This window comes from Emys orbicularis, chromosome 7 (genome assembly GCF_028017835.1).
Source record: "Emys orbicularis isolate rEmyOrb1 chromosome 7, rEmyOrb1.hap1, whole genome shotgun sequence".
In the NCBI taxonomy this organism is placed as follows: Eukaryota; Metazoa; Chordata; order Testudines; family Emydidae; genus Emys; species Emys orbicularis.
Genome location: NC_088689.1, coordinates 67,096,336 through 67,113,457, shown reverse-complemented (window position 1 = coordinate 67,113,457; position 17,122 = coordinate 67,096,336). Strand labels below are relative to the sequence as shown.

General features: G+C 48.0%; 2 protein-coding genes across 3 annotated transcripts in view; one reads left to right on the top strand and one right to left on the bottom strand.

The window, feature by feature from the left end:
- The window catches only part of AP3M1 (adaptor related protein complex 3 subunit mu 1), a 45,916-nt gene extending 41,661 nt beyond the window's left edge, over positions 1 to 4,255 (bottom strand). Inside the window, exon 1 of the mRNA XM_065407739.1 lies at positions 4,190 to 4,255. The gene's annotated coding sequence lies outside the window, so the exon portion shown is untranslated. The remainder of the gene's footprint in view (positions 1 to 4,189) is intronic.
- A 432-nt stretch (positions 4,256 to 4,687) lies between these two features.
- Positions 4,688 to 17,122, top strand: part of ADK (adenosine kinase) — a 568,039-nt gene continuing 555,604 nt past the window's right edge. For both annotated transcript variants that reach the window (XM_065407400.1, XM_065407398.1), the window contains exon 1: positions 4,688 to 4,797. In XM_065407400.1, coding sequence (XP_065263472.1) covers positions 4,736 to 4,797 — 62 coding nt within the window. In that variant the 5' untranslated portion in view covers positions 4,688 to 4,735. The remainder of the gene's footprint in view (positions 4,798 to 17,122) is intronic.

Genomic DNA, 17,122 nt, shown 5'->3' with positions numbered 1-17,122 from the left:
AAGGTTGATTTTCTTTTCTGGTGGTTCGGATTCTGTAGTTTCTGCATTGGAGTGTTGCTCTTTTAAGACTTCTGAAAACATGCTCCACACCTTGTTGCTCTCAGATTTTGGAAGGCACTTCAGATTCTTAAACGTTGGGTCAAGTGCTGTAGCTATTTTTAGAAATCTCACATTGGTACCTTCTTTGCGTTTTGTCAAATCTGCTGTGAAAGTGTTCTTAAAATGAACATATGCTGGGTCATCATGCAAGACTGCTATAACATGAAATAAATGCATAATGCGGGTAAAACAGTAGGAGACATAATTCTCCCCCAAGGAGTACAGTCAAATTTAATTAACGCTTTTTTTTAAACAAGCATCAGCATGGAAGCATGTCCTCTGGAATAGTGGCCGAAGAATGAAGGGGAAAATGAAAGTTTAGCATATCTGGTACATAAATACCTTGCAACGCTATCTACAAAAGTGCCATACGAACGCCTGTTCTCAATTTCAGGTGATGTAAATAAGAAGCAGGCAGCAGTATCTCTCGTAAATGTATACAAACTTGTTTGTCTTAGTGGTTGGCTGAACAAGAAGTAGAACTGAGTAGACTTGTAGGCTCTGAAGTTTTACATTGTTTTGTTTTTGAGTGCAGTTATGTAACAAATCTACATTTGTAAGTTACACTTTCACGATAAAAAGATTGCACAGTACTTGTATGAGGTGAATTGAAAAATACTATTTTTGTTTATCATTTTTACAGTGCAAATATTTGTAATAAAAATATAAAGTGAACAGTGTACACTTTGTATTCTGTGTTGTAATAGAAATCAATACATTTGTAAATGTAGAAAAACATCCAAAAATATTTAATAAAATTAAATTGGTATTCTATTGTTTAACAGTGTGATTAATCACAATTTTTAAAATTGTGATTAATTTGAGTTAATCACATGACTTAACTGCTATTAATCGACAGCCCTACTATGTTGCTACAAGTAATACCTGAAAAAGAACAACTGATAAAATTTCTATTAGTCATCTTAATGAATACTTTGCTTGCTTTATGCACAGGGCAGTACTTTGACTAGTAAATTTTTATCTTCATTTGTATGGGCCTAGAAACAGGGGAGAGAACACTCACTTTAAAATGTTACAAAAACTAAAAATTGGCAGGGAGACTCAGGAGCAGGTGTAACTCCTTTATATATATATATATATATATATATAAAAACTAAAATGACTACATTGTATGCTGATACTGTTCCTTTAATTAATTAGAACAAGTAACAGTAACCCCTTAAGTAGATAGATGGGATGAAAGGTTCACTGCCACTTTAAAGATTAGCACTACTGAGAATCACAACTGTGGTGTATTCAGCCCAACAGAAGAGGGAGAAAAAGTACATGTTAAAGGGTACGTCTATACTTACCGCCGGGTCCGGCGGTAAGCAATCGATCTTCTGGGATCGATTTATCGCGTCTTGTCTAGACGCGATAAATCGATCCCAGAAGTGCTCGCTGTCGACGCCAGTACTCCTGCTCCGCGAGAGGAGTACGTGGAGTCGACGGGGGAGCCTGCCTGCCGTGTCTGGACCCGCGGTAAGTTCGAACTAAGGTACTTCGACTAGCTGAAGTTGCGTATCTTAGTTCGAAGTGGGGGGTTAGTGTGGACCAGGCCAAAGAGTGACAAAGGGTTGGCTGTCGGCATATGTTATCGTGACCGACAATAACATGGCTGCTTACTAATACAAGTAACCCTTGGTGTAAGCAAAACGGAGGAAGGACAGTTTTGTGGTTAAGGCTCTGGGATTCAGGAAACGCGAGTTCCATTCCCAGCTCTTCTACAGACTGTGTGATTGTCAGCAAGTCACTTAGTGCCTCAGTTCTGTGTGTGTAATATAGGAATCAATCATCTTTTTTTTTCTCCCTGCCTTTTTCTTCCCCTCCTTTGTCTTAGACTGCAAGTTTATGGATGAACAACTGTCTCTTAACACCTGCACATTCAGCTCAGAGTACAGCAGGTACCCACTCTGAGCTGGAGCCAGTTGGGGCAACTGGGATTGAACACAAAGCAACGACAGAAAAGGGACTAAACACAGAGAAAGCGGACTTTGAAACTAGTATTAAGGCTGTGTGTACATGAGGGACTATTACAAAAAATAGTTACTGGTGAAAACTGCCCTGCTGGGAACACTAATGACAGGCAAGGTGCTAGGAGCTTTTTTACATTCATCAATTAAATCTTCTCAGAGCAAGCCTCTCATGGTCCTGAAAAGGGCTACTAAAAACTGAGCTGTATATACTAGCGCTCCCAACATCGATGAAATTAAACAGAGGTTAGTAAGGATAGGAAGTCTTCAGAAAGTTTCCCCAAGCATATGCAAGATCCACTTGCAGTTAAGCTACTTTCAATTGCACCAATTGCTGACAAATTACCAGCACCTGTTAAATTTCCTAGCATAGAAAAAGCTTCAGAGAAACCGAGTGTTACCAACAAGATATTGTTCCCCTGACTGTTCATAAACAGCTAAAGGCAAAGCCAAAAAGTTACTTAGAACCACTAAAAAGATATAATAAACCTAGCTAACCACATGACCTTACTATTGTAACTCCTCTCCCATCTTCTTGTTCTCATGCCATTGCCCATAACACTTATTCAGATGTACATAAAATGTAGACTAAAACCTTTGCAGTGCAGGGGACATGTATTTAGTGATCTATAATGGGCCCAGAAAACTGAGGTGCTTTATAAATAATGATAAAGTAAACTCTTTCACCATAGATCTTGACATAATGGACCACTTTGCTTAATATAATGTTACATTTTCTTAATATCAAGCTTCTGGATTGCACTGTTTTTGAAAGATTGATCCATTATGCGACTACTTATGTGAAATACACACAGGTGTGGCAGTTAGAGAAAGGGTCAGTTTAAAGACATATTTTAACGAAAGTCCTTATTTGAATTCTGAAACAGACTATTAAAATTGAAAGAATTTGCTTTTCTATGCACGTTTACTTCTCACTCAGTTCAGACAATAAAAACAAAACCAACACGCCACATAACTCTCAAATGAACTTTTAAGCACAGTGCAAACCAAAATGTACTTCTGTCCCACACAAGTCTAGTGTTTTTATTTCTAAAATAGTTAACATCAGAGATTCTGAATTTAAGTAGTCTGTTAAAAAAGTTAAGCCCAAATTTGGGGGGGGGGGGAAGAGAGAGAGAGAGAGAGAGAGAGAGTGTATATATATATACACACACACACATACATACACATATACACACACACACACACACTCTCTCCCTCTCCTATTCTCATAGTTTTTTAAAATGCTATCATAAACGAGAACCTGAATATGATAAAAATAGTGATAGCATCACAATTAAACTCTGAAACAAACCTGTTCGGGGGGGGGGGGGGGGAAGAGGTTTCATACAGTGATTGAAGTATAAGAGCTGAGAAGTATTAGGACAGTAGCAACTCATTTTCTCTTACAGCACAGAAAGCTTCCAGGATCCAAAGCTAAATCAGTATAGTAGTAAAGATAATTCTTATGAGTGAAATCCAATCTGAAAACCAAAGGCTCAGTACATAAATTAAAACACAATCAGACATTAGATCTCATTTCAGCACAATTTATGGAGGGAAGAAGGGAATGGTTACATCGACTGAAATTTATTTAAAATTTTTTTAAAGTAAAGGAGTTACTTAGTGAAACTTAACTGAGTCTCTGTAAGACTTTGGGTTTTAAGAATTTTTCATTAAAACAAGTTTAACCAGACAGGAAATATTACCCAGCAAAAGTGGAAGAACTAGAAATTGACACGCAAAAGATAACATACCTTCGATTTCTCCCGAAACCCCCCGCCCAACAGAAAACAAAACAGAAAACCCACCTGAGCACACCTTATTTGGTCTGACGACAGCCAAGATTCTGTTGTTTAGATACATTCTTAGCACTTCATAGCCACCACACACTTTGCAAACATTAACCAAGATAAAGGTAATAAATTCTGAGAAACAGAAGTGGGATGAGTGCCTGGAACTTTCACGGTCACACAAATATATGCAGAGCAAAGAACTATCAATCTCTTCCCAAAGTTTCAACTCCACCAGCTATCACAATAACATTTTAACTTTAAAAAACCCCGCAAAGACAATAAGCTATCCGCCCCCGAATTCTAGGACTAAGACATATTCACCTGCAGATCCCGAGCCCCCGCTCACACTCAGAACAGCGACCCCACTCCCCCAGAAGCAGTGGCAAATATGGCTGTGAGGACCCAACACACCCCATGCCTCCTCCCCCCGCCACACGCACAGGTGTCTATGTGACTGCCTTCATCCGTGCAAGTCTGTATGTTTGACTCGCCTATGAATCTGTAAGAAATTATGCCACGCTGGAGCCGCTTTGAGTCTGGCAGTCCGTGCATTAGCATCTGACCTCGGCGGCCAGTTAATTTAAACCAGGTCATTATTTGCATTACAAAGAACGAGGGGATTTGTATCAAATGCCCAAGGCGATGTTTCTCCAGCAATAAAGGCTGTTGCACTTATTCAGCAATTGCCACGTTATTTTAAAAGTGGGTACCCCGCTCCTGACCAATTCTTGAATCAGGCGCTCTGTAGCCCACTCTGCTCCCCCCTCCTGCTGCTGCTGGCTGCTTGTTGCTCTGGTTGGAAGCTGAGCTGCTGCTACAAGAGGATCGTGACGAGGCCGGGCTGCGCGCCTGCTAGATACACTGAGCATGAAGATGGCAGCGGAAGAGCCACAAGCCAAGAAGCCCAAGCTGGAACAAAAGCAACTTAGGTAACAAAAAGAGAGCGAGCGAGAGAGAATGAAAGTCAGCTTCACCCCGAGAGCGTGCATGAAAACGGGCAGCGGGGAGTGTTTGCTAGTAAAGGATTCTTTTGTAAATCTCACTCTGTCCCGGCTAAAGGTTAACCACGTGCTATTCAACTAAGTGCAGCCTGAAAGTCACCCCCAGCAGGGATGTACAGACACAGTAGAACAGAACGGCTGTTGCGTTACCGTGTAGCTGGGGGTACTTGGGCAGCCTCTGTGCGACAATACAATAGAACAATTTAATGTGCTTGTGCGTAGTACAGTTACCGGCTTCTCCGTAGCCGGCGCACGTTGTCAATTCCTGGGTTGCTTTCTGTAAAATGCAATATATCCAGCACAGGCACTTTAACATTGCGGTAGGCACAGTTTACCTTGTAACCGTTGAATATGTTGTTATAGGATTTGTGTGTTTCTGTAGGATTCTTTAATTACACTCGTTACCTGTGGCTGAGGACCGGCGTATTCTGACACTAATCCCGGGTTATGTTAACATAGTCCCAGGGAGGAAGGTCCTGTAGTTAATGTGTTGCTGGTAGAATATTTAGTTCCTTTCCTCCCCCTGTGAGTAGGTGCCGGTACGTTGCTGGATTGTTTAGATTGCTATCTGGGGGTGTTGCTTCTGCCAAACCCTCCTTCATGTTATCACCATTGCACATTAAAGTATTCCAATCCAGGAGGCAAATGTCAGTGAGTTGAAAATCGCAGCACAAAAGACAATGAGAACTTTGTTTTAAGCAGTGGGGTTGATCTTTCGGTACACAGGAGTTGTGGGTTTGCAATATCTCTTCATACACGTGGTTGTATCATACATGCTGCCTGCGGTCTTGCTCTGAACTCCATGCATTTGGCGGAGAAGCGAAAATCAGTGTCATGTGCGGTGAGGGGGAAGAGAATCGTTACACTTTCCTTCTGTCACGTGTAGTCGGATTTTATATAGAACCAGATGATGTCCTTCCATGACACCCTTTAGACATGAGTACCTAGGCACTTAGGTTCTTCCTATCATTTCAGGCCCCAGCAGACAGCAGTGAAAGAAACAGTGTCCTCTTGAGGAAGTTGACAGTAGGAGCTGCAGAGGAGGGAAAAATGCCAGTCCTTGCTAGTTCATTCAATGACAGATAAGGACACAGCTGCTGGGTGCCAGGAAGGAGAGCGCTACTATTAAGCCTCCGAGGTAACTTCCTCACAGCTGCGTGGGGAGGCGTTTGACTAGCCGTCAATGTTTTTCCCAGGAATTGAAATTAGGGGGAGGTGTTCAAATATACAGCAGGGGTGACGGCTAAGGGGTAAGACTGTGAGGACGAAGGTGGGCTGTATGGCATGATAGTAAAAACTGAAAAATGTTTCACGACCATTTTATTAGATTTAACTCATGTTTTAAAATTACACAAATTAAAGTTGGCTACTGAAGCCTACTATGAAGCATTACATCTCATCCTTCTTGGTTTCTTGTAATTTTGCACAGCTCTATTAATGAACTTCTTGAATGCAGTGCATTCATCTTTGGTGGCTTCTCTAGTGTCTGGTACTGCCAGTCCTTCATGATATGCTCCTGATCAGGCAGAAGGTGACTCCTTTCAGAACAGAAAATTCTATTCAATGAGGAAAAAGAATGCTCAACGGTAGCTGTTGTGACTGGGAGTAGCAAGAGATGGATTCCTACTTCTTTCATCCCAGGAAACATAGCACAAAGATTGGGTTGAACCACTAGTGACAGGGCCGGTGCTACCATTAAGGCGAACTAGGCGGTTGCCTAGGGCGCCAAGATTTGGGGGTGCCAAAAAACGGTGCCCCCAATTTTTTTTTACAGCGTTCCTCCCTGAGCGCACGGTCGCCGCTCCACTTCTCCCACCTCCCAGGCTTGCAGCGCCAATCAGCTGTTTGGCACCGCAAGCCTGGGAGGAGAATTAGAGCGGGGCGGCGTGCTCGGGGAGGAGGTGGAGCAGAGGTGAACTGGGGTGGGGAGCCCTGCAGCAGCCCCCCACCCCACCCTGAGGCACCCCGGGCCGGGGGGGTGGGGAGCTGCCGCAGGGGTGCCTCAGGGCGGGGGGGAGGATCTGCCGCAGGGCTCCCCACCCCAGCTCACCTCTGCTACGCCCCCTCCCCGAGCACGCCGTTGCTGCTCCACTTCTCCCGCCTCCCAGGCTTGCGGCGCCAATCAGCTGTTTGGCGCCACAAGCCTGCGAGGGGAGGAGAATCAGAGCGGGGGCGGTGTGCTTGGGGAGGAGGCGGAGCAGAGTGAGCTCGGGTGGGGAACTGCCGCACGGCTCCCCGGGGGGGGGGGGAGCTGCCGCGGGGGGGGGCGCCTCAGGGCGGAGTGGGGGGCGGGAGCTGCCGCAGGGCTGGTGGGGGGGGGGGTGGCGCAAGATGGGAGTTTCACCTAGGGTGCTAAACTTCCTTGCACCGGCCCTGACTAGTGATGATAAAGAAGAAGTTGAAGTCAAATCTTCATTTGTTCATCTTATGATATTCCACTCTGTTCAAATTCTTTATTCTGTCCTGATCACCTGGCAGCCCCATTGCTGGTAGTGCCTCTCTCCACTTAACTGTTGGTGTTTTATAAGACAGGCATCTGTAAAAGCTACGTAGAGGTTAAGTAGAATCCAGAAGTTGCTATTGTAGATTTGTAAGAATCACATCTGTGTATTTTTCAGCTGTCTTAACAAACACATCTTGTTCTCTTCACGTAAGGAGTCGATATAAGTGCCTTAATTAGTCAACTTCTGAATTGAAGTCTTTGCTTCTTCCATTATGTTTTCTATGTATAGATCTCTGAAATAGCTTCTATTGCTGGACAAAGGTCTACTACTGTTGTAGCAGATGCTTGGATGGCATTGTTTAATGACCCAAGTGGTTTCAACAGTATACTTACAAGAGAGAGAATGGCAATAATTTTCTCTGAATTTAGTAGTAAAAGTAGTCTCACTACTTAGGCCTTGGCTACACTGGCGCTGTACAGCACTGCAACTTGCTGCGCTCAGGGGTGTGAAAAGCCCCCCCCCCCCCGAGTGCAGCGAGTGCAGCGCTGTAAAGCGCCAGTGTAATCAGAGCCTGCAGCGCTGCATGCTTGCTCGCAGCGCTGCAAGCTACTCCCTTCGGAGAGGTGGAGTACATACAGCACTGCGAGAGCTCTCTCGCAGCGCTGGCGGTGCGACTACACTCGCGCTTTACAGCGCTGCCGCGGCAGCGCTGTGAATTCCCGAGTGTAGCCAAGGCCTTAGATCCATCCCATCTCAGTGGATACTTTCCAAAGCCAATAATAATGGTTTCAGTAATTTTAAGACAACAGGCAAGGGTTGCTTATGAGAAGGCCAGCGGGTTTTCCAGGTTGGACTCATTTGAACTTCAGTCCCAGTGTATCTTCTATTTTTTCCAAGACGTTCAGTCCTTTTGGACTCTTGCTGAAAAAAAGAAGATATTAAATTTATGCCTTTTTAAATGTCTTTTGAAGATTTGCAGCTCGTACTAGTGCTAGTTGGAGTAGATGGCCTCCGGAATGTGTATAGGTGAGATTAGGGTTACACTTTTCTCTGAGCAAAGCTTGTACTCCACTATGTCTTCCAGGGAAGCTTGTAGCTCCAGCAAATGCACAAGCAGCCATTTCTTTAGGGTTCAATTTATAAGCATATAACTCTTCTAAGATGTGGGTTGTCACAGATGCAGCTGATGTGTCTTCTATAACCCGAACATCTAGAAATGCATCTACTGGGCTACCACTGACATCAAGATAACATGCAGTGACTTAATACTTGATGTCCATTTGCATTGGTGCATTCATCAGCCATGTATGCACATTTTCTGAATGTGGTGAGAGAGTTCTTCACTTTTTCAACTGCTGAGTTTTTCACTGTTGCACCGTATGCTTCTAACCAGTCAGTTGAGTTGCTTGCAGAAGGATAGTGAGCATTTGCCGGTCTTGGTTGGAACCAGTGTCCCACTTCACGATTAACAAGTGACCATGCACTTAACATTGGCCTCCAGTTTGTAGTGTGTGGTATCTCTTGCTTAAATAGAAAGTATGATGCGACAGCCATGTTTGTTCTCATAAACTGTGTTGTGTCTCCAGCATTCTTAACAGCCTCATTAAGTACTTCTTAAAATTGGTTTTGACAGTGCCTGGCTTCTAAGGCTTTCTGCATGTCGATGCAGTCCAGAGGCTTGGTATTTTGCAGCCTTTTCACATAGGTTGTCAGCATTGGTTTGCTGATCAGTCTGGCAAACCAAGCTCCTCCACTTTTACTATATAAATCAGGGGCGGGCAAACTTTTTGGCTGGAGGGCTGCATCGGATTTTGGAAATTGTATGGAGGGCCGGTTAGAGGAGGGGGTGTGGGCCGCCCCCCCCCCCGCTTCTGGCCCCCTGACAGCCCCCCCAGACTCCTGGCCCATCCCCTGTTCCCTGATGGCCCCCCGGGATCCACCCTCCCCGCTCCCTGTCCCCTGATCCCGCCCCAGAACCCCTGCCCTGACTGCTCTGTGCAGCCCCATCCAACCCCTCCTCTCCTTCCTTTCTGCCCCCCTGGGACCCCTGCCCCCATCGAACCACCACTTCTCCCTGTCCCCTGACTGCCCCTGGAACCTCCGCCCCTGACAGCCCCCCACCGCCCCATCCAACCCCTCCTCTCCTTCCTGTCTGCCCCCCCGGGACCCCTGCCCCCATCCAGCCACCACTTCTCCCTGTCCCCTGACTGCCCCCGGAACCCCTACCCCTGACTGCCCCCTGCCACCCCATCCAACCCCTCTCCCAGGACCCCTGCCCCCATTCAACCCCTGTTCCCTGCCCTCTGACTGCCCCGACTCCTAGCCACACCCCTGCCCCCTGACCACCACCCCAAACTCCCCTGCCCTCTATCCAGCCCCTCCCGCCCCCTGCCCCCTTACTGCGCTGCCTGGAGCACCGGTGGCTGGCGGTGCTACAGCCGCGCCGCCCGGCTGGAGCCAGCCACGCACAGTGCAGTACAGAGCACCAGGTCAGGCCAGTCTCTGCAGCTGTGCTGCCCCAGGAGCTCGCCGCCCCGCCACCCAGAGCATTGCATTGGCGGTGCAGTGAGCTGAGGCTGCGGGGGTGAGGGAACAGCAGGGGAGGAGCCGGGGGCGAGCATCCTGGGCCAGGAGCTCAGGGGCCGGGCAGGAGGGTACCGCGGGCTGGATGTGGCCCATGGACCGTAGTTTGCCCACCTCTGATATAAATCCATGGTACACCCACATCTTGAATACTGCGTGCAGTTCTGGTTGCCCCATCTCAAAAAAGTTTTATTGGAGTTGGAAAAGGTATAGAAAAGGACAACTAAAATTATTAGGGGTATGGAACAGCTTTCATATGAGGAGAGCTTAATAAGACTGGGATTTTTCAGCTTGGAAAACAGACTAAGGGTATGTCTACATTTACAGAGTTTTTGCGCTGTAAGTTTCACCGGTGATAGGGAACCGGTGAAAGAAAAGCGCTGGTTTGTGTACTCACTCAATTCCTCAGGCGTCAGAGAGTGTTTACACTAGCAGCACTTCCATCGCTGATGGGCAGCTATCCCACAGTCCAGCTCGCTCGATAGGTCTTGTGGGAAGTGGGGGGTGAGTGGAAGGCATTCTGGGTCCCTGCTCAGTGCCCCATGCTGCCCTGCTTCATGTCTCAGAAGCACCATTACTTCCTGGTTTCTTCCATGGTATTTTTTTAAAAACCTCCTGCTGTCTGGCTGCTTTTGCCCACCACATCTACAAACAAAGGGAAAGGGAGCTTCAAACTTCAAAAAGGGGGAGGGGCAGACATCTGTGCGTCAGAGCAGCAGATATGCTGGCCAGAATGGCCACTTTTGGAACTGTGGGATAACCTTCGGAGACCAAAGGGTATTTACACTGATAGAACGTGTCTTCACTTTCACAGCAGCGCAAAAAGAACAGCGGTAAGAGCTATATGCCTCTCGTGAAGATGGTTTTCTTTTTGCGGTGAAACTTCAGAGTTTCACCGCAAAAAGTGATTAACAAGTGTAGATGCTCCTGCGGTTTTAGCGCAAAAAAGGGACTTTAAATGGTAAGTGTAGACATACCCTAAGAGGGAATATGATAGAGGTCTATAAAATCTTGACTGATGTGGAGAAAGTGAATAACACAAGAACTAAAGGGTCACCTATGTGAAATTAATAGGCATCAGGTTTAAAACAAACAAAAGGAACACACAGTCAACCTGGGGAACTTTTTGCCAGGGGATGTTGTGAAGGCCAAAACTATAACAGGGTTCAAAAAAAGAACTAGATAAGTTCATGGACAATAGATCCATCAATAGCTATTAGCAGGATGGGCAGGGATGCAACACCATGTTCTGAGTGTCCCTAGCCTCTTTTCACCAGAAGCTGGAGTGGATGACAGGATATTGATCACTCGATAATTGCCCTGTTCTGTTCATTCCCTTTGAAGCACCTGGCATTGACCACTGTCAGAAGAGAGGATATTGGGCTAGATGGACCATTGGTTATACTGGGTCAGACTATTCTTAAGTAAACAAGAAATTATAATGTTTAGTGCAGAAACACCCTAAGGCCTGGTCTACACTACGAGTTTAGGTCGACTTTAGCCGCGTTAAATCGAATTAAGCCTGGACACGTTCACACGACGAAGCCCTTTCGACTTAAAGGGCCCTTTAAACCGGTTTCTTTACTCCACCTCCGACGAGGGGATTAGCGATAAAATCGGCCTTAGGGGGTCGGAATTGGGGTAGTGTGGACGGAATTCGACGTTATTGGCCTCCGGGAGCTATCCCACAGTGCTTCATTGTGACCGCTCTGGACAGCACTCTCAACTCAGATGCACTGGCCAGGTAGACAGGAAAAGCCCCGCGAATGTTTGAATTTCATTTCCTGTTTGCTCAGCGTGGAGCGCACAGGTGACCACGCAGAGCTCATCAGCACAGGTATCCGTGATGGAGTCCCAGGATTGCAAAAGAGCTCCAGCATGGACAGAACGGGAGGTACGGGATCTGCTCGCCATATGGGGAGATGAATCAGTGCTGGCTGAACTCCAAAGCAGTAAACGAAATGGCAAAATATTAGAAAAGGTCTCCAAGGCCATGAAGGACAGAGGCCATAACAGGGACGCACAGCAGTGCCGCGTGAAAATTAAGGAGCTAAGGCAAGCCTACCACAAAGCCAGAGAAGCAAACGGAAGGTCCGGGGCTGAGCCGCAAACATGCCGCTTCTACGCGGAGCTGCATGCCATTCTAGGGGGTGCAGCCACCACTACCCCAAGCGTGTGCTATGACTCCCTCACTGAAGAAACACACAGGGAAGAGGGTTCGGAAGAGGAGGATGGAGAAAATGTAGATAGCTCACAGCCGCAAGGAAGCGGAGAAACCGGTTTCCCTAACAGCCGGGATATGTTTGTCACCCTGGACCTGGACCAGTAACCCCCGAACTCACCGAAGACCCTGAGGGCACACAGGGGACCTCTGGTGAGTGTACCTTTGTAAATATTACACATGGTTTAAAAGCAAGCGTGTTTAATGATTAATTTGCCCTGGCAATCGCGGCCAGTACAGCTACTGGAAAAGTCTGTTAACGTGTATGGGGATGGAGCGGAAATCCTCCAGGGACATCTCCAGAAAGCTCTCCTTCATGTACTCCCAAAGCCTTTGCAAAAGGTTTCTGGGGAGGGCTGCCTTATCCCGTCCGCCATGGTAGGACACTTTACCACGCCAGGCCAGTAGCACGTAGTCTGGAATCATTGCATAACAAAGCATGGCAGCGTATGGTCCCGGTGTTTGCTGGCATGCAGACAACATCCATTCCTTATCGCTCTTTGTTATCCTCAGGAGAGTGATATCATTCACGGTCACCTGGTTGAAATGGGGCAATTTTATTAAGGGGAAGGGACATTCAGAGGTGCCCGTTCCTGCTCTGCTGAACAGAAATATTCCCCGCTGTTAGCCACGCGGTGGGGGGGAGGGGTGAAGTGATCATCCCAGAGAATTGGGTGTGTGGGGGAGGGGAGTTAGTTGTGTTTGTGCTGCATGTTAACCCTGAAACCGCAGCCCCTCCTTTTACATTGCAAACCCATTTTAAATGGCCAACCCAACGGGTGCTTGGTATGGGAAATGAGAGCACTACTGTGTGAAACCATTCCCACATGTTAAGAAGGTTAAAAAAGCCAAAAGACTGTGTCTTACCATGGCTGCCTGCAAGCTGAAATCTGTGGCCTGGCACTGCGTGAGTGATCTCTCACACCAAACCGGCAGGCCCTCAATATAAGAGGAAAAATGCGACCTTGTAACGAAAGCACATGTGCTGTGTAATGTGAACAGCAAAATTTAACGTGAAAGAGTGTACCCATTGTTCTCTAAAATGTGTCTTTTTTAACCACCTCTCCCTTCTCCTCCACCAGCTGCAAATGTTTCTCCTTCACAGAGGCTAGTGAAGATTAGAAAGAGAAAGCGTAGGACGCGTGATGACATGTTTACAGAACTACAGATGTCCTCCCACGCTGACAGAGCACAGCAGAATGCGTGGAAGCAGTCAATGACTGATTTCAGAAAAGCACAATATGAACGAGAGGAGAGGTGGCGTGCTGAATCGTGGGATGAACAGAGCAAGTTGCGGGCTGAAGATGATAGGTGGCGTCTTCTTGCACACAGAAGGCAAGAGTCGATGCTCCGGCTGCTGGAGCATCAAACTGATATGCTCCAGCGTATGGTTGAGCTGCAGGAAAGGCAGCAGGAGCAGAAACCGCCGCTACAGCCCCTGTGTAACCAACAGCCCTCCTCCCCAAGTTCCATAGCCTCCTCACCCAGACGCCCAAGAACACGGTGGGGGGGACTCCGGCCATCCAGTCACTCCACCCCAGATGATTGCCCTAGCATCAGAAGGCTGGCCTTCAATAAGAGTTAAAGTTTTAAACTGCAGTGTGTCCTTTTCCTTCCCTCCTCCCCCACCCATCCCGGGCTACCTTTGCAATTATCCCCCTAGTTGTGTGATGAATTAATAAAGAATGCATGAATGTGAAGTAACAATGACTTTATTGCCTCTGCAAGTGGTGCTCGAAGGGGGGAGGGTAGGGGAGGGTGGGGTGGTTGGTTTACAGGGAAGTAGAGTTAACGGGGGGGGGGGAGGGTTCATCAAGGAGAAACAAACAGAAGTTTCACACCGTATCCTGGCCAGTCACAAAACTCGTTTTCAAAGCTTCTCTGATGCGCACCGCGCCCTGCTGTGCTCCTCTAACCGCCCTGGTGTCTGGCTGCGCGTAATCAGCGGCCAGGCGATTTGCCTCAACCTCCCACCCCGCCATAAATGTCTCCCCCTTACTCTCACAGATATTGTGGAGCGCACAGCAAGCAGCAATAACAATGGGGATATTCTTTTCGCTAAGGTCTGAGCGAGTCAGTAAGCTGCGCCAGCGCGCTTTTAAACGTCCGAATGCACATTCCACCACCATTCTGCACTTGCTCAGCCTGTAGTTGAACAGGTCCTGACTCCTGTCCAGGCTGCCTGTGTACGGCTTCATGAGCCATGGCATTAAGGGGTAGGCTGGGTCCCCAAGGATCACGATAGGCATTTCAACATCCCCAACGGTTATTTTCTGGTCCGGGAAGAAAGTCCCTTCCTCCAGCTTTCGAAACAGAGCAGAGTGCCTGAAGACGCGAGCATCATGTACCTTTCCCGGCCATCCCACGTTGATGTTGGTGAAACGTCCCTCGTGATCCACCAGGGCTTGCAGCAGCATTGAAAAGTACCCCTTGCGGTTTATGTACTCGGTGGCTTGGTGCTCCGGTGACAAGATAGGGATATGGGTTCCGTCTATCGCCCCACCACAGTTTGGGAATCCCATTGCAGCAAAGCCATCCACTATGGCCTGCACGTTTCCCAGAGTCACTACCCTTGATATCACCAGGTCTTTCATTGCCCTGGCAACTTGGATCACAGCAGCCCCCACAGTAGATTTGCCCACTCCAAATTGATTCCCGACTGACCGGTAGCTGTCTGGTGTTGCAAGCTTCCACAGGGCTATCGCCACTCGCTTCTCAACTGTGAGGGCTGCTCTCATCCTGGTATTCTGGCGCTTCAGGGCAGGGGAAAGCAAGTCACAAAGTTCCATGAAAGTGCCCTTACGCATGCAAAAGTTTCGCAGCCACTGGGAATCGTCCCACACCTGCAGCACGATGCGGTCCCACCAGTCTGTGCTTGTTTCCCGGGCCCAGAATCGGCGTTCCACGGCATGAACCTGCCCCAGGAACACCATGATTTCCACATTGCTGTGGCGTGTGCCTTGTGAGAGGTCTATGTCCATGTCAATTTCCTCATCACTCTCGTGGCCGCGCTGCAATCGCCTCCTCGGCTGGTCCTGGTTTTGCTTTGGCATGTCCTGGCTCTGCATATACTCCAGGACAATGCGCGTGGTGTTCATGGTGCTCATAATTGCCGCGGTGATCTGAGCGGGCTCCATGATCCCAGTGCTAGCTATGGCATCTGGTCTGAAAAAAGGCGCAAAACTAGTATCTGACAGACCAGGGGAAGGAGGGAGGGAGGGAGGGAGGGGCGAGTGACGACATGGCGTACAGGTACAGGGAATTAAAATCAACAAAGGTGGCTGTGCATCAGGGAGAAACACAAACAACTGTCACACAGAATGGCCCCCCCCCAAAGATTGAACTCAAAAGCCTGGGTTTAGCAGGCCGTTGATTTGACGGAGGGAGGGGGAAGCAAATGAATACAGAACAAATCTATTTTTTACATCTGAAGACGACGGTGCAGCATGACTGATAGCCCTCGGCATCTTCTGGGTGCTTGGCAGCAAATACTGGGTGCTTGGCAGTTATAGCCACTTTTTTCCTGTATGATGACGATGGCCTATTGCACGATCTGCTGCTCAGGGAAGACTCTGCTAATGTGCGATGGGCGCTTGGCAGAAAATGGCATACTACGACTGATAGCCATCATCGTCATTGTGAAGGCAGCAGAATATGACTGGGGGGATAGGGGACTGGGGGACATACGGAGTTCCAGCCACTGCTCTACGACGATGACGGTTACCAGTTGTAATAAACCATCTACTGCCAAAAGGCAAAAGGCAAGGGCTGGTGCAATGCAGCCCTACGGCTGCCAGCCCCACGGCTGCCAGCACCCAGATCGCCGATGAAGGCTACCAGTCATGCTGCACCGTCTACCGCCAAAAGGCAGTTAGCTGCTGCTGCTGTGTAGCAATGCAGTCCCACGTCTGCCGGCACCCAGATGACATATGGTGACGGTGAGCTGAGCTGAGCGGGCTCCATGCTTGCCATGGTATGTTGTCTGCACAGGTAACCCAGGTAAAAAGGCGCGAATCTATTGTCTGCCGTTGCTCTGACTGAGGGGGAGGGGCCTGACGACATGTACCCAGAACCCCCCGCGACACTGTTTTGCATCATTCGGGCATTGGGATCTCAACCCAGAATTCCAATGGGCGGCGGAGACTGCGGGAACTCTGGAATAGCTACCCATAGTGCAATGCTCCGGAAGTCGACGCTAGCCTCGGTACTGTGGATGCGGTCCGCCGACTAGAGCACTTAGAGCATTTTATGTGGGGACACACACAATCGGCTGTATACAACCGATTTCTATAAAACCGGCTTCTATTAATTCAACCTAATTTCGTAGTGTAGACATACCCTCAGATAACAACCTCTCGAGATTGCAATAATGTGAGATAACAACCTTGGCAAATAATGCATTTTAAAAATCTTGGCCTTCTAGGAAACGTATATTTATATACATTTCCCAGTCGCAATCTAGCATTCTGGAGCAAAGTCACTAAAACATTATCCAACAACCAAATGTTCCTTTAACAGTACCACTCTCTTCTCCCTCTCCCCCATTCATAGTTGTTGTCCTTTGTCAATGGAGACCCAAAGTTCAGAGGTGCTTTTGCATGAGTTCACTTCCCACACTGTGGGAGGGAGAAGGCACCTTAGGCCTTGGCTACACTTGCAGATGTACAGCGCTGTGAGTTAAACCTGACTTCGTGCAGCTGAGTAGGGAAAGCGCTGCAGTCTGTCCACACTGACAGCTGCCCAGCGCACTGTCGTGGCCACATTTGCGGCAATTGCAGCGCTATTGGGAGCAGTGCATTATGGGCAGCTATCCCACAGAGCACCTTTTCCCATTCTGGCGCCGTGGGAGGGGGAGTGGGTGCGGGGGATTCTGGGTCCTGTCCCAATGCCCCGTGATGCATCGCTTCGCATCCCAGAAATCCCTTTGTTTCTGTCCACCTTTGGTGCCATCTTTCAACGGTTTCTGTGCAGCGCGATCTGTCTGCGGGAAAGGGAGTCCGAACTG